Here is a 26,104-nt window from a genome sequence, read left to right as displayed (position 1 = left end):
TACAATTTGTCTGACAATATCGAGACTAACATAGTCTGGAAAATAGATAAATACAACTAAAGGAAGATAAGAGGGAGAAGAGCAGGGCTGCGATCGCCAGGCAGCTACCTTGCTATCCCCGAGAAAATCTGCAACTGGAATAGTCAACATCCGCTACCGTGCCCGGATACACCTGGATCTGCACACAAGGTGTAGGGAGTAACGTGATACGCCAACTCAGTAAGTAACAACAGTAAATAAAGACTGAGAAGTAGTGACGAGCAATAATGCAAGTAAAGTTCATATCACAAAAATTCTGTAAAATACAGAATGCTTTTAAAACCAGGGTTTGAATCAAATCAGCTCTTTTAAATCCAATTCCAGTAAAATCATTTAAAGACATCTTTCAACAGTTTTCAAACAAAGGCTCAATGCAAAGATGAGCAAAAATAATGAAATCATAATCAGCCCCTCGGGCAACATCACTCATATACAGCCCTTCGGGCAAATCTCACAATCACTCGTATACAGCCCCTCAGGCAGACCTCACCATCACTCATGCATCCCAGTCACTCAGCACTCGTCACTCGCACTCAGTAGGTACCTGCGCTCACTGGGGGTGTGTACAGACTCCGAAGGGGCTCTTTCAGTCCAAGCGTTATATCAAGCCAATCATGGCATAAAACAATGAGGCCCTCGGCCTATATCAAACATGTTGTGGCGTGCAGCCTGATCCCATAAATATCCTCACAAATCAGGCCCTCGGCCTCACTCAGTCATAAACCTCTCCAGCCTCTCGGGCTCTCAGAAAATAAAGTATTCAGCCCAAACAACATTTATATGATGCATCAAAATAGAGTAAAAGAGACTGAGTGATGCTGAAAATATGTATAAACATGACCGAGTATAGATTTTTAATCAAAAACAATGAGAGGATAGCAAGAAAAGACCTCTAAGTGTCCAACAACACTGGCATAAGGCCTAAACATGGCATCCAGCCTGACTTATAGAAATTCTTTCTAAAACACATAAGAATTATATAGTTTCAACAAAATATTCATCTTTACGGTTGATACGGGATGGACCAAGTCATAAATCCCAAACGGTGCACGCCCACACGCCTGTCACCTAGCATGTACGCTACCTCCAAATAGTAAAATGATACAAAATTCCGGGGTTTCATACCCTCAGGACCAGATTTACAATCGTTACTTACCTCAATCCGAGCAAATCTCTACTCCGCAATGCCCTTGCCTCTTGAATCGGCCTCCGAGCATCCCGAATCTAGCCACAAGTAATACAATACGATCAATATAGGCTAAAGGAATTAATTCCATAAGAAAAATACCAAATTATAGCCAAAATCCGAAATCGGCCCAAACCCGACCCCGGGCCCACGTCTCAAAATCCGATAAAAGTTACAAAACTTGAAAGCCCATTCACTCACGAGTCTAGTCATACCAAGTTTACCAAAATCCGACAACAAAATCCCCTTCAAAACCTCAAAATTCCATCTCAAGAACTCTTCCACTTTTTTCCCCAATTTTTCACCCCAAATCACAATTTAGATGATAAAAATCAAGATATAATCATGGAATTTAACCAAAATCAAGTGAGAAACACTTACCCCAATCAACTCCCTGAAAATCCCTTCAACAATCGCCTAAATCCGTGGTTTCTAGCTCAAAATATGAAAAATGGGTTCAAACCCTCGATTTTGAAATTTAACACTGCTGCCCAGATTTCCTTAATCGCGATCGCGAAAAAGGCCTCGCGATCGCGAAGATCAACTTCGCTCCCTCAGAAATTTACTCTACGCGAACGCGATGCACTAGCTGCTCACACCTAATCGATCAGAATTGTCCTCACGCGACCGTGAAGAGTAACACTCAAACTCCACTGCTGCCTCACTTCTTCTTCGCAAACGCGGACTAGCCCACACTTTCGGGGTGCACTGCCTAATAACCTTACGCGATCGCGTCTTCATCTTCGCGAACGCGAAGAGAAATATTTTTTTGCTGACCTCTCAGATGACCTACATGATCGTGAGATCTCCCTCGCGAAAGCGATGAAGAAAAATGTCTGCAATAACACCAAAAAATCAGCCAACTCCCTAAGTCCAAAAATGACCCGTTGAGCATCCGAAACACGCCCGAGGCCCCCGGGACCTCAACCAAATATACCAACCAATCCTAAAATACCATACAAACTTAGTCGAGCCTTCAAATCACGTCGAACAATATCAAAAACACGGATTATGCACGGATTCAAGTCTAATGAACTTGGAAATTTCTAAATTCGACAACCGATGCCGAAACCAACCAAACCATGTCCGAATGACCTAAAATTTTAGACACACATCACAAATGACACCAAAAACCTACTCCAACTTCTGAAAATCCATTCCGACCCCGATATCAAATTTTTCACTGCCGACCAAAATCGCCAAATTTCCAACTTTCGCTAATTCAAGCCTAATTCTACTACGGACCTCCAAATCACATTCTGGATGCACTCCTAAGTCCAAAATCACCTAACAGAGCTAACGGAACTATAAAAATTCAAATCCGAGATCGTTTACACATAGGTCAACATCCGGTTGACTTTTTCCAACTTAAGCTTCTACTTTAGAGACTAAATGTCTCAATCCACTCCGAAACTACTCTGTACCCGAACTAACTAACCCGGTATATCATATCATAGCTGAAAAGCACAAAAGGAATTAGAAATGGGGGAAACGGGGCTATAACTCTCGAAATGACCGGTCGGGTCGTTACAGAACCATAGTGATTTTCAATCTTGAATGTTGTCGTTGTGGGCCCTCGACTCTGTCCTCCTTAGCAATCCAGTTGTGTGAGGGATGAGACACTTTGTTGCTAGTCCAAGTACCCGTGCGAAAGGTCTAGAACTTGCCCCGAATGTATTTCAAGGCGAAATTCTAAGTTTTGCTTGGCTTGAGAAGTGATTGTAGGCTTTCCTTGGCCTGTTTGAATTTTCTATTGCCTACCAATGTTGTTATCCCTAGTCAACCTATTTTACCCTCGAGCCTTCCAAATTTGATAACTATATTACAAGCCTTTACCTATTTTGTCGTGACCCTCTCTTGGCACCCGAGTTTTCTTAACACTCTTGTGAAACAAATGGCTAAAAACGTAAGTTTGGGAGAGAGACGAGGAAATTGAAAAAGGTATCAAGGCACAAAAAGAGAAAAGAAATAATGAGAAGGAAAGGCAAGAAAAGAAAAAAAATTAAAAAAAAAGAGTGAATAAGTGGAAGAGTTGAAGGGATTCAAAGAGAGGCAATGATCCCAACCATGGAGAAATCAAAGAGGGAGAAAATGAATGTAAGAGTGATGTTAAGTCTCTCTTGTTCCCCAAGAAAAAGAAAGTGCCTCAAAGAATTGGCAAAGTGTGAGCCGAGAATAGAAAAAAATGGAGTGCTTAGGGAAAGGTGCAACCACTCAACCATATTGTATCCAACCTTAATCCAAAAGCCTTCAGTACTCCCGAAAGAAGCCATATTTGATCTCGAGCCGAGTGAGCTTGCATTAGTGGCGATCTACATGAGGGGCAAGCCTATGGTATTTGAAATACTACTTGCGACATTCTCTTGAGAGAGATGAGTGAACCTTTCATAAATATTTGGATTAAGCGATAAAATTCTTAGGTGAGCCAGGCAAACAGAGTGGAGGAGGAAGAGTTTGGAATCCACAATAACCTACATGATAGAGAAAGAGTCATTGATGAGTAAAGTCAACTTTTGATGCTCAAATGTCACTTTAGAACTATATGTGCATAAATATTTAACTTGTCGCCTTGTTTATAATACATAAGTAGTGTGGGTAATTGTTGGTCCCAACTGATGTATGGATGGCTCACCTTTGATTAGCTGAAATGACCATTCACTTTTGGAGGTGGGAACTAAATTGTTTGCTTGAGGACAAGCAAAGACTTAAATTTGGGGGAGTTAATAAGTGGGGATTTTGACTACTTATTAGCGCCTTTTAACTTTTGTTTTAGTCTAAAAGCATTGAATTGTGTGCTCAAAACTAATGAAATATTGCAAAATTGCAGGAATGCTGAAAGTTGGGCTCCCGAGATGAAATCCAACCCAAAAAGGAGCAGTCTAAGCACAAGGCAATAAAGGGCACAAAAGCACTAAATGTGCGGTCCGCAGAAGGAATTCTGCGAACACAGAAGAAATTACGGACCGCAAAATTCAATCTGCGGCCGCAAGCAAAGAAGAAAAAATCTGTAGACAATTATGCAAAGTGCAAACCACACATGAATTGTGCGGCCGCAAAGCTGGGCTAGGATTCAAGATCAGAGAGTATGCAAATTATCAAGTCCAGAACCTCAGTGAATTGCGGACCGCACAATATTTGTGTGGCCGCAGTTCTATGCTTGGAAGTTTACTTTGCTTTGTCTTTGCCATTTTTGGAAGTTTACTTTGCTTTGGTGTATTTTATAATAGATTTAATCATTTTAAGCTTTCATTATGAGTTTAATTAGTCTTTCTTCTTCATTTTTTTCAAACCCAAGTATGAGTAGCTAGATTTTTATTAAGGTTGTCATCCAACCCTAGTGTGTAAACCTTATGGGTATTTAATTTAGTGCTTGTTTATGATTGGGTATTTATTATTTAGCTTAGTTCATGCTTTAATTTGAGGAATTAATGGTTGCAAACATTAGTTCATACCTATTTGACTTAGTCTCTTCTTGAGAAAGAGAGACTTATTCTAGGATAACTTGGCTAACAAGGAATTGGGTCAATCAAGAGATTGATTTACCCAATTAAAGGGTTCAACCTAGAGATAGTAATAATCCGACTTGAGCTTTTATCAACTGTTTTGTATGATACCCATTTGGTCTTGAGAAAGCCAAATTGGGCAAAATCACTCTCTGACCGAGAGGTATTGAGTGGGTAATTTAGAGTTGATGGCTATAATACACCCTAGTCAACAGAACTAGCATGAAAGTCTTTATCCCATTAGGCAAACACCTAGGTAATGGTCACAGCCCTGGGCTTTTTATCAATTTGAAAAAATTCCAAAAACAATTATCTCTAGTCTTCTTTCTTTATTTTGCAATCAATAAAGTAAAATTATAAATAGAAAACCAATCTTTTTGTGGAAGTGCAATCTCGATAATTCAATAATGCACATTGATATATATACCCCTAGCTCCCATCTTAGCTCCCTGTGGATTCGACCCCGACTCGTAGTTTGGTTTGTATAATTGCAAACAACCGTTTCATACCTCTTTTGAGGTGTGCATTTGGACGCGATCACCATGCCGGGCGGATTGTGATTGTTAGCATGTGACCATGCTGGGCGGATTGTGAATGTGAGCATGTGATCATGCCGGACGAATTGAGACATTAGCATGTGAGTTGTCCATGCGGTTGTGATTCGAGATGTGGGCATGAGGTGCCGTGAATATATGATGGTGGGTTGAGACCCGTGACTTGTAACTATGAGATGAAGTATCACGGAGTGATTTCGTTGTGAAACTTGTATAGAACGGCTTGATTAATTGGTTGTCCTTTGCGTTTCTTAATTAGTTTCAATAATACTTCATGGTGTTCTTATTACTTTACTGTCTATATCACATGTTGATTTTGTTTCCATTTACTGATTTCTGCTTTCTATTATTAGCTTTATACTTCTATACTGTACAGGTTATTTTGTCTAGTGAGTGTCTTGACTTGTATCTCGTCACTACTCTACCGAGATTAGTCTTGATACTTACTGGGTACCGACTGTGGTGTAATTATACTACACTTCTGTACATTTTTGTGCAGAGCCAGGTATTGGAGATATCGGACCCGGGTAGAGTTAGCTTGTTGATCGCGAGGATTCAAGGTAGAACTGCTTGGTCGTTACAGGTATTGGAGCACCAGCCTCGCAATTGCGAAGGGGACAGGGGGTGGTCTAATGTCGCAATTGAGACTTCCCCCTTTGCATTTTCGAAGTCTACAGGCCTGGGCTTGGGTCGCATTTGCGACCACTTGGTCGCTTTTGCGATGGTAGCAAGCTTCACAATTGCGACTTCTGTTGAGGTTGTCAGGGTTTACAAATGCGATCCCTGATTCGCAATTGCGAGGGTTCGCAAATGCAAACCCTATATCGCAAATTCAACATCTACAGCTGGAGATAAGGGCTAGAAAGTCGGGATTTAGTCTCATTTCTCACATTTTAGAACCCTAGACTTGGTAGGAGGCGATTTGGAGAGGGGATTTTCACCTACAAGCATTGGGTAAGTGATTCTAATCAATTTCCAACTATATTTCATGATTAGATCTCAGATTTATGAAAATCAAAGAGGAAAATTGGGAAATTTTGTCAAGTTTTTGAAAAATGAAGAATTGAGTTTTGAGAGTCGATTTGGACTTGGATTTGAAAACCAAACACATATATGGACTCGTGGGGTTATGGGTAGTCGAAATCTACCCTTGGACCCGGGTAATAATCAGGAGGGCTCGGGATTGACTTTTGTTGACTTTTTGGAAGAGTTGTAAAGATCAAAACTTTATCTATTGTGATTGTTTTTCCTTGCATTGCTTGATGATATAAATAACTTTTGGTTAGATTTTGAGTCGTGTGGAGGTGAATTTTAGGGGAAACGCTATTTCCGAGGGTTGACTTGGCCTAGTTGAGGTAAGTATCTTGCCTAACCTTGTGTGGGGGAACTACTTCTTAGAATTTGGGTTAATTGTGCTATTTATATTATGTGAAAGCCGTGTACGCAAGGTGACGAGTGGGTACACGGGCTATATGTGGTATTAGACCCGTTTAGGTTATTTAGACTCTTTCCATGCCTTTAATTGAATTATCATAACATGTTATATTCCTCATTGGTAATCTACTGTAACATGTGTTAATCTACCCTTACATATTTTATTTGATATTGTTAACACATGTTCTACCTCTTACTTGTTATTTTGCTCTTATATGCTTTAGATGAAGTCATTGCTTTCCTTATTGTCTTGATTACCTCTTAAATTGTTGGATTACTTTATTTGAAGTTGTTATTTCGTGGAATATCTTCTTGTTGAGTTATTGGTATTGAAGTTGTAAAAGTCGTTATCACATTAAGGTGAAGTTATTAATTGTTGAGATATCCTTCTTGTTGAGAAATTCACATTCATTTTGTTATTGATGAGATTCTTGTACAAATTGTGGTTGAACCATGGGCTATTTGTTGTAGAAACATTGGTGTTGTTGATTCTTTTGGAAGTTGTGGCATATGGGCACTTGTGGTGCGAGTTATGATTATGTGGTGATATTGATACTCATACGGTGGTATAAGGCTAGGGTTGATACGCATGCAGTGAGATAAGGTGGGCATGATACGCGTGTTGCTAGTAGGGGAACTACTTGAAGCCACGCGGTGAGATAAGGTGGGCTAAAACGCGGGTAGCTATTTCGGAAAAAAATAATTTTCAAAACTAAATGTAAGGCTCCCGTGGTGATATAAGGAAAGATTGTGATTGGAATTATGAAATGTGAATACGAGGTGGTACCTCGGTTGTGATTCTTGTTGTGCATTTCATATTGAAAAAAGAGTTATTGGTTGAACAATTCTTTTTGCTTTTTTATTCTTTCTTGTCTTATCAGTTTTGTCTGTACTTGATTATTTTTTGTTCTCATTATTTGCTCTCTTATTGTTGTCTTTATGCTTACAATTCTGTCATTAGTTTACATTATTAAATTGCTTTGTTACCATTCGTTTCTCCGCTTTCCATCACTTCTCGTTGTTATATTTTTGTTCCGTTTATCTTGTCCTAGTAGGTGTCTTGACCTGGCCTCATCACTACTCTACCGAGGTTAGGTTTGATACTTACTGGATACCATTGTGATGTACTCATACTACGCTTTTGCGTATTTTTGTGCAGATCCAGATACATCTGTCAGTGCTGGACGCTAGTGATTAATTAACTAGCTACTTTTGAAGACTTCAAGGTATTCCTGCTTAACGTCCGCAGGCCTTAAAGTCACCTTCTGTTTTTAAACATTCTACTATTTATTTCTTGTTCCAAAACAGTATTGTATTACGAGACTATTTGTATATTCTTGTAAAGCTTATGACTCTGTTCCACCAGGTTTTGAGAAGTTGTTGTCAGCTATACTGTTGAGTTCTATTATGTTAGTTACATGGTTTAATTTGAAGGTTTATTATTATTTCTGATGTTCCCAACGCATATTAGGCTTACCTAGTCTTAGAGATTAGGTGTCATCACGACATCCTGAGGTGGAAAATTGGGGTCGTGACAATATCCTTATCTTATGTATAGATACGATAAATTATCTTTATATTTTTTAACATGAAATTATGAGTTCTATTTGTTAACTAAAATTTTCTATATGAGAAATTTAATTAATACATATATTTTTAAGCTACCGCTTGGAATTCTTTTTTTTTTTTAATATTCTTTCTTTATGATTATTTATTTATTATGATTTCAATTATGTGTATATGTACGTCTTTTGTTATCATAATTCTATTTATAAGTCTTATATTTTTACTTATATTATGTCAAGTACTTAGTACTATACGTTTATACATGTGAATTTTTATTAACTTATGAATTGACCTTTCCTATTATATTTTGCTTTTAAAATTGTGATTAAAGCTAAGTCAATAATTTATTTATTTGTTCGTATCTTACCTTATAGTTAGATTGTTTCAATACAAATCTCTACTATTTATACGTAAAGTTCTAACAGTAATAATCCAAATGTAGCCTATTTCTCAATAGCATATCTCTAGAATTCCACCTTCTTTGTTTTCTTCTTTGAGAATATCATAATGCAAAAATTATAGTACTAATTATATTTATATTTTTATTCCCTGAAATTTGTACTTGCTTATCTTATTATATTATAAATTACTTAGAATTATTAAATTATCATATGAATTTTTTGTAACTTATCAATTTAATATAATATAATGAATATAGTTTTGTAGTACATCTCATGTAATATAGCTTTTTTATACGCTCATTGCATTTCTTTTACCCTTGTAGTTTTTTATTTATTAATTTTGCTACGTATTTTATTTATTTATTTATTTTGCTTTTTAAATTAAAGTTTTTCTTGTGATGACACTTGTCAGTCAATCCTTGTTTTTTTTAATTAAGGATTTTTCTGGTGATAACACTTGCCATCCTATTATATATAGATAGATATTACATTGTCATATGAATTTTTAGTAACTTACCAGTTTAATATAATTTAATGAACATAGTTTTGTATTACTTCTCATGTAATATAGCTTTTTTATACGCTCATTGCATTTATTTTACCATTGCAGTTTTTTATTTATTAATTTTGTGTATGTGGTAAAATTGGTTGATAACAGGTGATCGAACGGTAAGATGACACGTGGAGCCGAAGATAGACAAAGGACGAGTTGGGAAATAATTAGTACCGAATGCGGCGTGTGTGACCGGTACCGCTTTTTTCAGGAAAGCTAAATTCTTTTAGTCTTCCAGGGGGATCGAATCTTAACTAACTGACGTATTGTAATATCAACCAGCCGAGGTCAAATCGACGTCGCGCCTACTTGTGAAGAGTCATCGGCAAGATTTGTCTGTGTGCCACACATAGGATCTGAAGACTGAGGTCACTTCTTATCTTACGTGATTGACGGATAAATTCCAAAGGGAACGTAGACAGCGGTAGAAGTTCAAAGATTTGCCATCAGACAACATTCAATGAGAGAATATTTGCTAGCGTTAAATGAGCAGCCCTTGCAGAGAATATTTGCATTCAAGGCCTGCCGTTACATACTTATCAATGGCCCTTTTATTGTTATTTAAAGAGGAGCTTGATCCTAGGATCTTGTTTCTCTAGGTAGAACTATAAATAGTACGGTTAACACCATTGCAAGGGCATGAAACATTCCACACGCAAAAGCTATACTTACTATTTTGCTCTCATACTTTACTATTTAAGCTCTCACTTTAACAGTTTCATCGTTGCTTTAACTTTACTTTCACTTTTCCTCTCGGAAAGGTTGAGTTCGGAATTAGGCTTGTTATCTTCTTTAATTTCAATCGCTAAATCTTAATTTTAATTTTATTTTTATCGTTTTAGGGTCAAATCGATTCGCTTGTCTATAAACCACGCTACAAATTCAACTGTACTGTTTTACGGGTAAATATTTTGCTACGTATTTTATTTATTTATTTATTTTGCTTTTTAAAATTAAACCTTTTTTGGTGATCACACTTGTTAGTCTATCCTTGTTTTTCTTTTTAGATTATTATTTTTCTGGTGATGACACTTGTCATCCTATCATTGTTTTGCCTCTCCTATTATATATAGATTGAAGATTTCTCTCTTTCACCTCATGCCCCCTTCTTTATTAAAAAAAGGTTTTAGGTGTTATTATCCATTATTTAATTCAAATTGATCCAAGTTATTTTAACCCAAATCTAACTGCGAGTGCTTTAGTTCAAACATGTATATTAGTAGTACTACAGGTTTTAAACCGTTAAAATTTAGTCTTGTTAACTGATGCCCCTATAGTCGTATAATTCCTTTTTTAAGTATCCTAAGGACTCGTTTGGTACGAGAAATAAGGGATAATTAATTTCGAAATTAAATTTGAGATGAGTTTATTCCATATTTGATTGAGATAAAATTATAGGATAACTAATCCCCGAGATTGTAGTATTTTTTTATCCCCATGAAAGAGTGAAATAACTAATCGTGGGATAACTAATTCCGAAATAATTAATCTCAAAATAACTTATTTTCCAACCAAACTAGTCTGATATTGCTAAAATTCGAACTCTCAATTTTAGTACGTGTAGAATTACCACACGTCCAATTCCAAGGAGTATTTGGAAAGGAAAAAAGAAAAAAAAAAACTCAAGGAATACGTGATATATCAAGTCACAACTCACAATTCCCACGTAGACTTAAGTCTTTTATCCGTAGCCACACCCGATTCAATCTCGGTCCACTTCAGTCCTCCGCTTTTCCAATTTCAGACATCGCCACCGTCGAAACCGGAGGAGCAGAATTATCCAAAAACCGATCATAACAGCCGACGGAGATGGAGGAAGATAACATCAACAGTAGTATAATAGTGGATACAGCAAAGTCGAAGGATGCAGTGTGGTTACTCAAGTGTCCTTTAGTTGTTTCCAAATCATGGCAAGCCGCCGCCGCCTCCGCCGATTCACCGCAACTTTCTAAAGTCATTGTCTCTGTTGATCCTCTTAATTCCGATGAATCTTCTGCTCTTAAAGTAAACCTCTCTTTTATCTCAAAAAAAAATAAAATCAGCTTTCATAGTCGATCTTATCTCGTAGTTAGTTTATGTGCGGTTAGTAAACAACTAAAGATAAACACGCCATTTTTTTCCGAATTCGGAATTTAATTTCTTGATTTTCTTGAAATAAAACGTACGTAGGCAGAAAAATCATCTGAAATCTATGATATTTTCTTGGAGCGAAATTCATATTTGTGCTTTTGTTATGTTTGTTTTTTCATTGTTGTTAGAGAGCTAGGTTTAACCAATATAGGTAACCGTATGCGAGAAATTAGGATGTTAATGAGTACCAATTCCTGTGGAACATGATCCTGCGTCTCCGTGGTGAATTTAGGGTTTAAAGTCGGTGAATGTACCTCTTAATGTATATACAGAGTACTTTTAGATTCTTTTTTAAAGGTTTGTATATGCATTCTTTTAGTCGGTTTTTAAATGTTTGTATATGCATCGGTCGGTTCGGTTCCGTTTTGTAGAATTTCGGTTCGGTTAATTCGGTTTTCGGTTTGTGATTTTAATAACCAAAACCGAACCATAATAACTTCGCTTCGGTTCGGTTTATTCATGTTCGGTTCGGTTTCAAGCCATGACAAAAATAATACGAAACAACGAAAATAGATTACTTTTTGCAGCCGATGCAAGTGCTTCTTATGTCTTCAACTAACCCATGTTGAACCTTAAGCAACTAACCCATGTTGAAACAACTGTCTTCAACGAAAATCGTCTCGTGTTTGTTGAACCTTAAGCAAAAGCTACAGACTTTTTAGCTTAGGAGAGTTTCCAAGTTATTCCATGCTTTGTCGACTAAACCGCTAGAAGACTATTTTCTACTCCAAATATTGATTTTCCACTAGATAAAAAGGTACCAGTTTTAGCTTAAACCTCTTTTGCATTAGTTCTCGCAGTTCATCAATTTCTCGCTGAATTCTCGTGAATCATTTGAAATTTTCGTGGTCAATTGAAGAGTCAAGAGTGTGAACTTGAAATTGTAGTATCAGAATTCGGTTCTTCGGTTTTTCGGTTTAACCGAAAACCGAACAATTAAAACTGACCATCGAACCGAACACCGAACTTTTTAAAATAATAAACCGCAAATCGACCGAATAAACCAAAAAACCGAAACCGAATAAACTGAAATTTTCGGTTCGACCGGTTTTTTCGGTTCGGTCGGTATTATGCCCACCCCTATGAGACAATACAACGTCTCTACCGGCCATCCTTGTTCATAGTGGTTGGGGAGTTTTCTCCAAACTACTAGGTCAAGGGTTCAAGGCTGGTAAACAGTATCCAAAAAAAAAAAAGTCCAACGCCTCTTAATGTTGATACATATTTTTTTATATATGTTTGTTTAAATTTTATATGTTCATATATAGAGTCTGATCCTGATATTTTCATGGATGTAATCTGTGTTCGAGACAGTGGGTGCATGTGCATCCATTGCTTATATGCTGGATCTGTTCATATGCATCTTTACCCTTATGGAATCTTTACGATATACAGTTCACTATGGAGATGGGTGGAAATGATACTGGGAATGTGCCGAAAAGTTACTCCTTGAATATGTTCCAAGACTTTGTCCCAATGTGTGTGTTCTCGGAGACCCCTCAAGGTAAGTATCTTGGCTCTGTCACTTAAGTGTTATAAAGTCATGTGAATGTTTGATGATGTTTCCTATTGTTCTTAGCTTGATCTGCATTGTTTTCGGGGAGTTAAATCAGGTTGATTATTTCCATTTTGTTTCTTCAAAACATTATAAGTTTAGGTACACCTAGTGAACTGAAGGACCAGTTTGAGTTCTCTGATTTATTTTTGTCTCAAAACAGTATCTTTCTGCTTCTGATTAGGCTCCTCCATCTGCACTGTGAGGTTCAGTTGGAGATTTTAGTTTTCTATTTGTTAGCAATTGGTTTGGGTACTGATATCATGATTCTATTGTTTGTTTAGTTATCTAAAAAACACACATCACGTCAGTGTTGTTGAAGAGCGTGAAGCGAGGAAAAACGACAAACCCCTTTTCGCTTAAAGCGAGAAGCGAAGCGCTCGCTTTTTTGAAGTGAAGCGGAATTTTAAAAAAAAAATTAAAATAAATACTGCATAGACAACACATGTAACTGTAAGCAAATGTTCAATACTTCAACGTAAAAACTAAAAAGTAGCATCAATTAAAGCACAAAATGCGCATCCTATTCTTCTACAAGATTGTCAAATTCTTGTATACTATCATTATTATATTGCTCGTCATCTTCTTCAACTTCTTCTTCTTCATCAACTAGGGACAAAGTAGTTGCTTCTTTTGCCTTCCTCTGTGAGCTTGAAGTTGAGGTACTCCCCTTCAAACCATAAATCCTCTCCCCAATTCCACGCGCCTTCGCAATATCACCCTAAGTGAAATCAGAAGTTTTCTCAAATACTTCTTCATCTGCATGATCTTCCGGGACTCCAGTTAGCCATTCATTAGCATCGTCGATGTTGTCCAAACTAATTGGATCAATTATATTGCGAGTGTTGTAACGACGCCTCAATGTTCTATTGTACTTAATGAAGACTAGATCATTGAGACGCTTCAAGGTTAGTTTGTTCCTCTTTTTGGTGTGAATCTGCAAATAATAAGTAATAAATAAGATTAGGACAATTGAGATATAATTTAATTATCTCAATATACTAAATTTTTCTTCTTAGTTCTTACATATTCAAACACGCTCCAATTCCTTTCACACCCGGATGATCTACACGTTAGACATAGAACCTTGATGGCAAACTTTTGTAATTCTGGAGTGGAATGGCCATATTGCTTCCACCATTCAACTGTAGAAGTAGAACAAATATTCAAAACATAATATTTATAAAGAAATAACTTATTAACTATAAAGCAACATATAAGCACTCGCTCACTTGGCGACTTCATCTTTCTTTGTCTAATAGCCATGTTTTTTTCAAAAAGTTGCTCAGCATTCCTATAAGTACTAAATTGCTCTGTTATTTTATCTTGCACGGATTCTTCAGGTATCAACTTCTCAATACATTCAATGTATCCACTCCACAATACTTCATCTCTTATAATCCTCTCTTCATTGTCATAAAATAGTTCCGGGTTCAAAACAAGTCCAACTGCATGCAAAGGGCGATGAATCTGACCGCTCCACCTTTTATCTATGAACTCAAAGACTCTTTTATATTTTTTTTGATCACTAAAAGAGTTTTGAATAACCTCCTTTGCCCTATCCATTGCGTCGTGAAGGTAGCCCATTGGTGGTCTTTGCTCCCCATCCCCCAAACGAAGCATTTTAACTAAAGGACCACCAATCTTCAATGCATGAACCTAGAAAGCATAATATCTGCAGATTCTCTCCCTCGAGCTTCCCTTCCATAGGCACTGTTAGTGTACTCATCTGAAACAAACAACTTCTTCAAGTTGCTTTTTTGCTCATACATTCTATGCAAAGTCAAGAAAACGGTAGCAGATCTTGTCTTTGTAGGTTTCACCAAGCTTCTTTGTTTAGTGAATCTCTTCATCATATTCAATAACAAAGGCCTTTGAACAATATAGGAATATACTCTAATTGCCTGATTAAAGACTGAACTGAAGGGTCTTTCCTTGAAAATGTCACCGAAGATCAAATTAATGCAATGTGCTGCAGACAGAGTCCAATAAATATGCGGGTACCCTACAGACATCAAATCACCAGCTTTAACATTTTTACTGGCGTTGTCCGTGACAACTTGAACAACATTTTCTGCTCCAATAGAGTCTATTGTACTCTTGAACAAGGATTACATTTTGGTTGAATCGGTAGAAGAGTTGCTTGCATCAACGGACTCAAGAAGCAAGCTTCCCTTAGGAGAATTCACCAAGATATTGATGACCATTTTTCCATTTCTTGCCGTCCATTTATCCATCATAATGGAACAAGTAAACTTATTCCATTCTACTTTGTGCTCCACGATTTTGTTAGTCTCTTCCACCTCTTTTTTTAGATATGAACCTCTAACTTCATGATAAGTTGGAGGCTTCATTCCTGGGCCATATTGGCCTACGACCTCAACAAAAGCAGAAAAAGTGTCAGTATAATTAACACAATTAAAAGGAAGACCTGCATCATACATCCACCGCGCAAACATTGCAACTGCACTATCCCTCAAAATTGCTTTGGCATCAATTTGAGGATTACCACTTTTCCCTCCCTTATCTCTTGGTTTTTGCGGGAAATAACAATCCATAGGACCTTTAGTCTTACCAGTAGATCCGCAACTAGAAGACATTGTTTGTATCCTTCCCCGCTTTTGTGATTTTAATGGAAGCGACGAACCATCGTCACCTTCTTCTATTTCATCATCGGCATCATCAAGATTATGCAGTTCTTGTTCATGAAGCATTTGAGTCTTTAACTCTTTTTTTTTTTGAAGGAATGCTTTCAATTCTTCCTTCACATGCGGCGGAACTTTATGACAAGATGCGACGTTTGGATCACCACCGATTAGATGCGCTTTTTGGCGATAGATTCCCCCATTTGAAATCTTGTCACAAAAAGACTTCTAATTGCCATCTTGTTGGTCTCGCTAACTCTTGCAGAATAAGCTCAAGTCGGGTCTTTCCTATCTTCTTTTGGTTCCATTAAAAGAACAACTACATAACACATAAGAAAGGCAATAAGAACTAAGAATAAAGGATATGAAAAAAAATGCAGCAAGTATATGAAGAAGGGTAGTATAATTGAAACGAAAAAATGGGCAGCATTTCAATCTTTTTATCACTGAAACAGTGCAAGAATCTGAAGAAGAAGAAGAAGAAGAGGAGAAGAACTGAAGGGAAAAAATAATTTGCCAGCATTTCGCTGCTATTTGGACGCTGAAACAGAAGAAGAAGAAGAAGAAGAAGAAGAAGGAGGAGGAGGAGGAGGAGGAGGAGGAGGAGGAGGAGGAGGAGGAGCGCTTTTGTAAATCTGCTACGCTTCAGCTAACAGAAGCGTCAGATACCTTGCTTCGCTTCTCGCTTTAAGCGAGGAAGCGCTTGCTTTTTACAACCCTGATCACGTACACAAGCATCCAGAGGGATCTGTAAAAGTATTGGGCTGCTCCACCAGTTGCTTTAAGATATTTTTACGCTGGATGCTTAGATTCTTTCACGTTTTATCAGAGTCAACCTTTGATAATTCTCATGCTTCTAAGTATGCATTTAAGTCCATGTGTTTACCCTAAGAATTCAATAGTGTGGAAGGGTGTTGAGTTATTTAAAGTCCCACGAAAGGTATGCAGGGGCATCCAAAGAGGTTTATATAAATCTCTTAGGCCACTCCACTCTTTGTCTCAAGGTTTTGGGTTGGATGCTTAGAGTGTTTTCCTACATTCATAGAATAACCGGGTATCCTCTAAAGGAGTTAAAGAGGCTTAATTTCCTTGAAAATCTCTTGGCTACTTCTCGCTGTGGCCTCCACATTCTTTGATTCCTTTTCATTGGCTCTGTGTTTCTAGTTCTTTTCTCTTTCCTTTGCCTCTTTGTTTACTTCTCCTTCATTAACTCTGAGATAATGAGATAATGAAGTTTATGTCAATTTTGTGTTTTAAATTATAAATTCTTTTCTTTCTGCAATATCATCAATATATGACTTTAGAATAATTTCAAAAATCTCCAATCGTAATTTGCACCATAAGCTTTATTTGCTTGGTGATGGTTTTTTTTCTTTGCTTACATTATCTATCATAGTACTGAGGAATTCACAAATTGACGGTTTTTGTTTTAAGCTTTTCCAACTGAAAAAGCGTTACAGTCAACTCAGGTTTCAATTTAATTTACCTAATTCACTCTCTCAACCTCTGCTCTCCGAATTATTGTTCTTTCTGAAGGAAGAGCTTCCATGGAAGGAAAGGTCGAACATAAGTTTGATATGACACCTCATACTCGTAACATGGAGGAGTATAGGAAAATGTGTCGTGAAAGGACAAATAAGTCAATGATCAAGAACAGACAAATACAGGTAAATCTCCTATCATTTGATCTCTTCTCTAAAACATTCGCACTTTGTCTTAACTGTTCCTTGATTAATTTACTGCAAAATCAGGTCATTGATAATGATCGTGGAGTCAATATGAGGCCCATGCCTGGGATGATCGGCTTGATTGCGTCCAGTTCTAAGGTATACGGACCATCATCTATTCCTCTGAACATTTAGAAATCTTGCCTTTCCATTTTTATACACAGCTTTATGTACTTTTGGAAGATTTTGTCTTTTCAGAGGATTTCAGGTCATATAATGTGTATGATTTGACATGCTGCAATTTACTAAGTTGTAACTTTAGTAAATGCCTTCTTGAGACAGAGAAATGCTTTTCATGATCTTCAAAGTATGATTGAGCATACAATTGGGTTACACACTCACTATTTCGCCTCCTTGAAACCTCGTTTTGTATGACCTTCTGTCAGAGTACTTTGCCAATTTTGCTCACTGTATTCATTTATGTTATGGAAATGCTCCCCATTGTCTTTTCTAATCTCTGCAAGAAAGTTAATGGAATAATTAGTAGCCTCTTTACATCCTTGTTCCCATGCAGGACAAAAAGAAGGCGGCTCCTGTTAAGGGGCCAGAAGTCAAGAGAACTAGAAGGGACCGTGGCGAACTGGAAGATATCATGTTTAAGCTTTTTGAGAGACAACCCAATTGGACTTTGAAGCAGTTGGTGCAAGAAACAGATCAACCTGCGGTATGTTGTCTGATCGGAATGTCTATTCTGTCATAAAATCGTTAAGTTATTTGTTTCTTTTTGTGATCAGACGCTTACTTTACTGGGGTTTTTTGGTTAGTACCTATTGTTTTTGAGATTAGTTAATACTCATTATTTTCTTTTTTCTGAGAATGAAGTTAATACCCATTGTTTTCTTGAGGGAAGTGTGAGATTCACTGCAATAGCTCTTGTAATCCAAGTCACATCACATAATTTTGCTTCCATGTTTGCTCAGATATGTCCATTTTGTCCTCTCAATCAGGGACAACAAAAAGAGAGAACAGAAAAATGATATATTTCCTTTTGAAGCTGCGTGGTTGCGTTTCTCCTTACCTCATGATATTATATCTAACTATTTTACTTGTTTTGCAGCAATTTTTGAAAGAGATATTGAATGAGCTTTGCGTGTACAATAAAAGAGGAACAAACCAAGGAACATACGAGTTGAAGCCAGAGTATAAGAAATCTGTAGAGGACACAGGTGCTGAATGAATTGTCCCTATGTTAGGTCGTGGAACCTAGAGTTTTGGTAGAATTAGTGTCGTGAACATTATACCTCTATCTTTCACCAATTGATAGGTGCTTTAGTACGCTGTCATCGTCAATCATGAATGGATGTATGAATTTTGTCCTTTATGGAAATGGAATTATAGAACTGAACCTCTATTCTTTTGTTGTATAAATTTACCCCATGGAAAAGGGAAGAAGGTTCGCCAACTTTATTGTATAAATTGCTGGGTCGCTGAACATTGCATACATAAGACCCAATGTAATCTAGCAAAATTGTGCAAAGCAAAGAGTTTAATGCACGGGGCTGTCCTTTTAACTTTTATTACCTCAAGGAATATTTTGTTTTGTTTTGATAAGTATCATTACCTCAAGGAATGTTATCATTGGAAATAAGTAATGCTGGGAAATAACTTGACGGGGGAGGGGTTTGGGATAGCTTTGTTGGACTGTTCCCATGGAGTCATTGTTCAGGTTAGGCTTGTTCTATGGACAAATTTAGAATCAAGTTCACAATGCAAAATGTTGGTTTAATTAGAGATCGAGAGAAAAGTATGAGATTCAACAGCAGAATTTTGTTATGTATCCATGGTTTTTCTCGAAAATTACTGTTTCTCTTAGCGATGTCAATATTTACATATGCGCTCCATGTCAAATGAAAATAGTGACAGTGCGCTATCTAATGTCTCCAATCATGTTCGGCTATAGTTTTATTTAATTTTTCCTTGATGCTAGGAATGCTTTTCAGTTTGTAATGAGATGAATAGATTTCCCTTATGCTGTGGTGAAGTAGTGGATAAATTTAAAATTACCTCCAAATCAAACATTCTGCATCTTTCTATATATTTATTAACAATGTCATTTTGTGGCAATTGCCTCAAATTCAAACTTGCATTGGCAGTTAGCTTTATGTTATTTCCATGCTCCTTTACCTTTTAGACCAAAATGGTTAGTCAGACATTATAAATTTAACGGAAAAGAGTCAAAACTACCCCTGAAGTATCGAAATTGGTACAAAAATGTCCTCCGTCCACCTATTTGAATAAAAATGCCCCTACCGTTATTTTTTTGGCTCAACATTACTCTTATTACTAACAGAAAATGTTGGGGGAGAGGGGGGAATATTTAATTAATATCCACGTGTCACCGTTCCATTGGCCTAACTTAAACTTCAACTAAAATATAACTAAACTCACCCTTAACCCGTCCGAATATTGACCTTCTCCGATTTTAAAACACAACTCTCTCTCTTTCTCTTTCTCTCTCTCTCTCTCTATATATATATATATCCGCCTTGCTGCTACTTGGGCGGAATTCATCAGCGGATCCGCCGGAAATAGCAACGTACACAGTAGTCTATCTCATTTGCAAATTATGAGTAGAAAATCCTTTTTTTACTAGACTTAACACAATAATGTAATCGAGAAAATTGAATCCATGATAACAATCAAAATAAGAAAATAAATACTGAAGAAATTATTTTAAAAAAATTGTTAACTATTATTAGTACATCATATGAACCCAGTGTGTATGAAATGTGACAATTGCACAATACTCGTTACACGGAGTAGAAAAACTTATATATTAATTGAATAAATAGTGAAATAAAAACAAATCCTCAAATTTTCACGGAGGAATGACAAAAAATAGTGAAGAACCCCCCCCCCCCTCAACAAACACACACACACACACAAATTTCAAATAAAGAAAGTTATATAATAAAAAATACCCATTGCATAAACAAAAAGAATCTAAACTTTTTGCATTAAGAAGAATATGACAATTCCTTCCATCTTCCATAAAAATAATTCTAATATAGAACTCAATTTTGAGTTTGCCTCATCAATAATAGTAGACATACACTCGTAAGTAAATGCTCACTAAAATGAAATAGCGAAGAGAGAGAGAGAGAGTTATGTTTTAAAATTGAGGCGGGTGGTTGGTTACGGGTTGGGGTTTATGTTAGACCAATGGGACGGTGACACATGAATATTATTTAAATTTTCTTTTTTTATGAATTTTCTGTTAGTAATAAGGGTAATGTTGAGCCAAAAAAATAACGATAGGGGCATTTTTATTCAAATAGGTGGACGGAGGGCAATTTTGTACCAATTCTAATACTTCAGGGGCAGGGGCAGGGGCAGTTCCGACCCTTTTCCGTAAATTTAAAAAACATATGCATCATGTAAGTAGACAAGTGCTTCTTTTAGACTGTACCTTTTTTTATAGCTTCAATAGTCTCAGACGATTTGAATCTTCGGAAATGCTTAAATGGAGTCTATATCATCTTTTAGCTAGTTTATATTTAGTCCAGGCTGCCTTTAAGTTTCATGCCAAATACAAGTTGCCTGTTATATCTAGTCTGCATGTTCTAGATGCTTTTTCATCTCTGTGTTAAAAATAAAAAAAGGAATATGCATAGAATTTGAACTGACTTGTGAAAATGTGCATGACCTTGCTGATATTTTCCAGTGTCATGCATTGCTTCAGGATATCTCATAATGTTGATCATTCTGTAGTATTTTTAAGCATATATATACAAACTTCTCTAAGAGAGTTGAGAAGATGAAGTCGTGTTAGGGGAGTATCTGTTTTTGACTGGTGCGTCTATATTGTTGTTTAGTATAAGGAATATCATGCAACCTGTAGCTTAAAGCATCGTGTTGGACTCTTAATTTGAAGAATAATGAATTGCATTTATTCTCCCACAAGTCAAAAAATTCTTTCATGTTATTCATCTTTTTATTAGTTCACTAGTAATAACAGTCTAGTTATAAGTAACTTTGAAGCTTGAATATGTATTTTAAATTCAGTATGTCAATCTGAATTTGCAATTTGCTAGACGAGAATTGTCTTCTGGTATCTGCACCTATAGTTTTCAGTGGGTCTCTACCACCTTTGTGTTCTGCCCCAATATATACATTAATTTTTTTTGACCTAGTATATATAATGTAATTTTCCGGCGAAGGGGTTCGACCCGCTCCCGCCCTCCTAGCTAGCTCTGCCCATGTTCCACCCTATTCTTAGTTTCTCTAGCAGTAAATATGAAGGAAAAAACCACGCTAATGATCTATGGCTCCAGACGTATATCATCAATCTTTTTAAGGTCTCGTTATGATGGATTCGGTATTTGTGATCTTATCCTGGTTACGAGGGATATTTACATAGTTCTGGTCTTTCTGTACGTACTATTCTATATGGTGTGAAATAAACATCGAATGTATGATTTTCATGTTGCAGAAATTAAGAGAATAGCACATGAACTTATGGATAGGTGGATGGATTGTACGGTGACATACCAATTGGAGTTTTGAATGCTGTGCGGTACGCCCATAATGCATCATCCAGCTTTTTCGCCCAATCAGTCCTTGTTGCATTCACTGTCTTTGTCAGGACACTTTTAATTTCTCCATTGGACACTTCAACTTGCCCGCTCGTTTGTGGGTGGTATGGTATGGCTACTTTGTGGCGAACTCCATACTTTTTCAATAGACGTGCGAACGCTCTATTGCAAAAATGGGTTCCACCATCACTGATTATAACTCTCGGGGTGCCAAAACGTGTGAAGATATTTTTCTTTAGGAAACTTGTCACCCCTTTTGCATCATTGGTTGGGAGAGCCACCGCTTCGACCCACTTGGAGACATAGTCAACCGCTACCAATATATATTTGTTACCATACGAGCTGACGAACGGCCCCATAAAGTCGATCCCCATGTGTCAAAAAGCTCCACCTCTTGAATTGTGGTCATCGGCATCTAGTGACGGCGAGATATGTTGCTTGTCCTTTGGCATTCATCGCAAATTTTGACCCAAGCATGGGCATCCTTGAACAGGATAGGCCAATACAATCCCGATTCCAACACTTTTGCTGTTGTCCGGATTCCTCCAAAGTGTCCACCATATGGTTAAGCATGGCAAGTCTGCAAAACAAAACGTTGATCTTTCTCGGGGATACACCTCCGGATCATGTTATCTACACATATTTTAAACAATAGAGGTTCGTCCTAATAATAGGCTCGACAATCGTGGAAGAACTTTTTCTTTTGAATTGAGGAGAGTTCATAAGGTACAATACCGCTTGCTAAATAGTTAGCAATATTAGCATACTATGGCGTCTCCACTATTGTCACAGCAAGTAACTGTTCATCCAGGAATGTCTCTGTTATGTCTTCAACCTCCATTCTCTTTTCAGCTCCTTCCAATCTTGAGAGGTGGTCTGCCACTTGATTGTCCGTCCCCTTTCTGTCACGGATTTTCAGATCGAATTCTTGTAGCAAAAGAACCCAGCGAATCAAGCGTGGCTTTGACTCCTTCTTTGCTATCAAGTACCTAATTGATGCATGGTCAGTATAAACAATAACTTTTGAACCAATTAAGTACGACCTGAATTTGTCGAAAGCAAACACTACAACCAGCATTTCCTTTTCCATTACAATGTAATTGAGCTGTGCACCGTTGAGCGTCCTATTTGCATAGTAAATCGGGTGCATCATCTTGTCTTTGCATTGCCCCAAGACTGCTCCTATAGCATAATCAGTGGCGCCACACATGAGCTCGAACGGTTGCTCCCAGTTGGGTGCAACTATGATGGGTGCAGTCACCAATTTCTTCTTCAGCTCCTCAAAAAGCAACCTGCAATCATTAGAAAACACAAAGGGATGATCCTTTTCAAGCATCTTACATAAGGGGTTAGCAATTTTAGAAAAATCTTTAATGAATTGCCTATAGAACCCGGCGTGCCCAAGAAAACTTCTCACTACCTTTACCGAAGTGGGTGGTGGCAGCTTCTCAATCACATCAACCTTGACATGGTCGACTTCAATGCCCTTACTGGACACTCGATGCCCCAATACTATTCCTTCTTGTACCATAAAATGGCACTTTTTCCAATTCAGCACCAGATTTGTCTCCACACATCTTTTGAGCACTCTTCTTAAGTTGTGAAGACAATCTTCAAATGAATCCCCCACCACGGAGAAATCATCCATGAATACCTCCATAATATCCTCTACCATGTCAGTGAAAATGGCTAACATGTACCGCTGGAATGTAGCTGGTGCATTGCAAAGTCCAAAGGGAATTCTCCGAAAGGCAAAGATGCCATATGGACAAGTGAAGGATGTTTTCTCTCTGTCTTCTGGGGCAATTGAGATCTGGTTATACCCCGAGTATCCATCTAAGAAACATAAGTGGGACCTCCCAGCTAACCTGTCCAACATTTGGTCATTGAAAAGCAATGGGAAATAGTCCTTTCGAGTGGCTGTGTTCAGTTTCCTATAGTCCATGCAAATCCGCCACCCCGTGACTGTACGAGTCGAGATCAACTCGTTATTCTCATTTTGTATGACCATCATTCCTCCCTTTTTCGGCACACATTGGACAGGACTGACCAGTTGCTGTCAGAGATGGGGAAGATGATACCCGCATCCAGCCACTTGATCACTACCTTCTTTACTACTTCCTTCATATTCGGGTTCAGCCGTGGTTGATGTTCCCTGGAAGGTTTGTGCCCCTCTTCCAGAAGAATCTTGTGTATGTAAAAGGCTTGGCTGATACCCTTTATATCTATCATGGTCCAACCAATAGTAGTCTTACATTCTTGCAATACCTGCAATAGTTGCTCTACCTGCACAGCTAGCAAACCAGATGATATAATAACAGGCAAAGTAGAATTAGGCCCCAAGAAGGCGTATCTGAGGTGGGCTGGAAGCGGTTTCAAGTCCAGCTGTGGTGGCTCCTCTATTGATGGTTTTGCAGGTAGTGTTACTCTCTCTTCTAAGCGTAGAGGCTCGAACTGGGTTCCCTTTTCCAGAATCCTTGACCTTCAAGAGCCATAACCCACTCTGCCAACCCTTCATCATCCATCTCTTCCAAATTCATCAAGCAGGCTTCTAGTGGATCCTTGACATTAAGGGTCTCATCCTCTTCTTGCAGTATCACATCCATGGCCTCCACTAGTGAGCAGTTTGCAAATTCACTGGGTCTCCTCATAGATTATTGAACGTTGAATATTATTTCTTCATTGTTCAACCTCATTTTCAACTCTCCAGTCTCACAATCAATTAATGCTCTCCCAGTGGCTAAGAATGGCCTTCCCAGAATGATAGGTATCTCTTCATCCACCTGACAATCAAGAATAACAAAGTCTGCATGAAATACAAATTTTTCCACTTGCACAAGCACATCATCAAGAATTCCTATCGGTCTTTTGACTGTGCGATCAACCAGTTGCAGCAACATTGAGGTCGGTCTAGCTCTGCCAATGCCCAATTTTGTATAGATTGCCAAGGGCATCAAGTTTATGCTGGCTCCTAAGTCACACAATGCTTTAGCAAAAGCATAACTCCCAATGGTGTAGGAGTCAACCTCTGTCCACTACTTGATGTCTTTTCTTTGTTGGAAGCTTCTGGCTCAAGAGGTGCCACCTGTTCTGAGACTTGTTCACCTTCATTCGCCTTAGCCTTGTCAACATGTGCTTGTTCAACTACCACCTCGGTAAGCTCTGCTGACCCATCTGCCTCTAATGTAACCGGAGTAGTTAGCGTAGTCTCTCTCCTAGATTGAACAACTGCTTGCTCTCTGTCTAAATCTCTTCCATTCCTGAGACTCACTGCCATTAGCTGATTTGGGTTTTGCTCCTTTGGGTTAATATTTATATCTGCAGGCAATGTTCCTTGGAGGCGATTGTTCAAGGCCATAGACAGTTGTCCCAGTTGAGTTTCAATGCCTTTGATTGCTGAATCATGTGCTGCTAACTTTTCTTGCATCTTACCATTTGTTCCAATGAGTTGTTGCATCATACCCCTGATTTCTACCATGTTGTTGTCCTATTGTTGATGAGGTGGTTGGTAGGCCAACTGTTGCTGGTGCTGCTGATTATAGGCATGCTGCCTTTGATAAGGCATAATTTGACCGTGTGCTCGTGCGCCTCCAGAATTGGGGTTATGTTATGGTAGGTTGGGTCTGTACTGCTGGTTTGGTGTTGGTCCCCATTGTTGCCCACCTTGCCTCTGACCTCCAAAATTATTGACATAATTCATGTCTTCTCTGAAGCCCTGGTTGTCATTCTCTCCACTCCACGAGCACATATATGACTGGTTTATGCAAGGAGTGCACAATCTTCCATTTGTTGTATCAATAATGTGCACTTGCTTTGTACCCATCTCATCAATTTTCTTTGTCAGTATGCTCATCTGAGTCATGAGAGTGGCTATGTTCTTTGCATGGGAATTGTTTGCGTCAAGAGCAACAGAATGCACTATTGGTGTAAGTGTCGTACCTCTAGCCATCCAGCCTGAATTTTGAGCCATCTTGTCAAGAAGAATCTTGCACTCTATGAATGTCTTGCTAAAAAATGCACCCCCAGCTGAAGCATCTACATTGGCCTTCAAACTATCTGCTAAACCCATGTAGAATCTTTGTCCCAGCATCTGATCTGGAATACCATGGTGTGGACACTTCACTAGCATACCCTTGAAACTCTCCCAGGTTTCTTGCAAGGTCTTAGTTGGTTTCTGCCTGAACTGCAATATCTCATCAATCTGCCTTGCAGTCTTGTTAGGAGGATAAAACTTGTTTAAGAACTGTTTGACTAATTCTTCCCAAATGGCAATGGA

The 26,104-nt window shown here is 38.0% G+C and overlaps 1 protein-coding gene across 1 annotated transcript; it reads left to right on the top strand.

Annotated features, from left to right (window-relative positions):
- Nucleotides 1-10,903: 10,903 nt before the first annotated feature.
- Nucleotides 10,904-18,695, top strand: LOC104103189 (transcription initiation factor IIF subunit beta). The gene is made up of 6 exons (XM_009611074.4): nt 10,904-11,240; nt 12,762-12,870; nt 17,103-17,233; nt 17,318-17,392; nt 17,808-17,957; nt 18,351-18,695. The coding sequence occupies exons 1-6, from the start codon at nt 11,046-11,048 to the stop codon at nt 18,468-18,470; spliced, it is 780 nt and encodes a 259-aa protein (XP_009609369.1). The 5' UTR covers nt 10,904-11,045; the 3' UTR covers nt 18,471-18,695.
- Nucleotides 18,696-26,104: the final 7,409 nt, after the last annotated feature.

Source organism: Nicotiana tomentosiformis, chromosome 11, assembly GCF_000390325.3.
Source record: "Nicotiana tomentosiformis chromosome 11, ASM39032v3, whole genome shotgun sequence".
Taxonomy (NCBI): domain Eukaryota; kingdom Viridiplantae; phylum Streptophyta; class Magnoliopsida; order Solanales; family Solanaceae; genus Nicotiana; species Nicotiana tomentosiformis.
The sequence above is the reverse complement of the archived record's forward strand: the minus strand, read 5'-3'. Positions and strand labels throughout refer to the sequence as shown.

What these genes read in the sequence shown, in the direction of transcription:
- LOC104103189 (XM_009611074.4), top strand. Translation starts at nt 11,046, where the DNA reads ATGGAGGAAGATAACATCAACAGTAGTATAATAGTGGATACAGCAAAG. An exon ending in ATGAATCTTCTGCTCTTAAA is followed by an intron (nt 11,241 to 12,761) that starts GTAAACCTCTCT and finishes TACGATATACAG; the next exon opens with TTCACTATGGAGATGGGTGG. An exon ending in TCAAGAACAGACAAATACAG is followed by an intron (nt 17,234 to 17,317) that starts GTAAATCTCCTA and finishes CTGCAAAATCAG; the next exon opens with GTCATTGATAATGATCGTGG.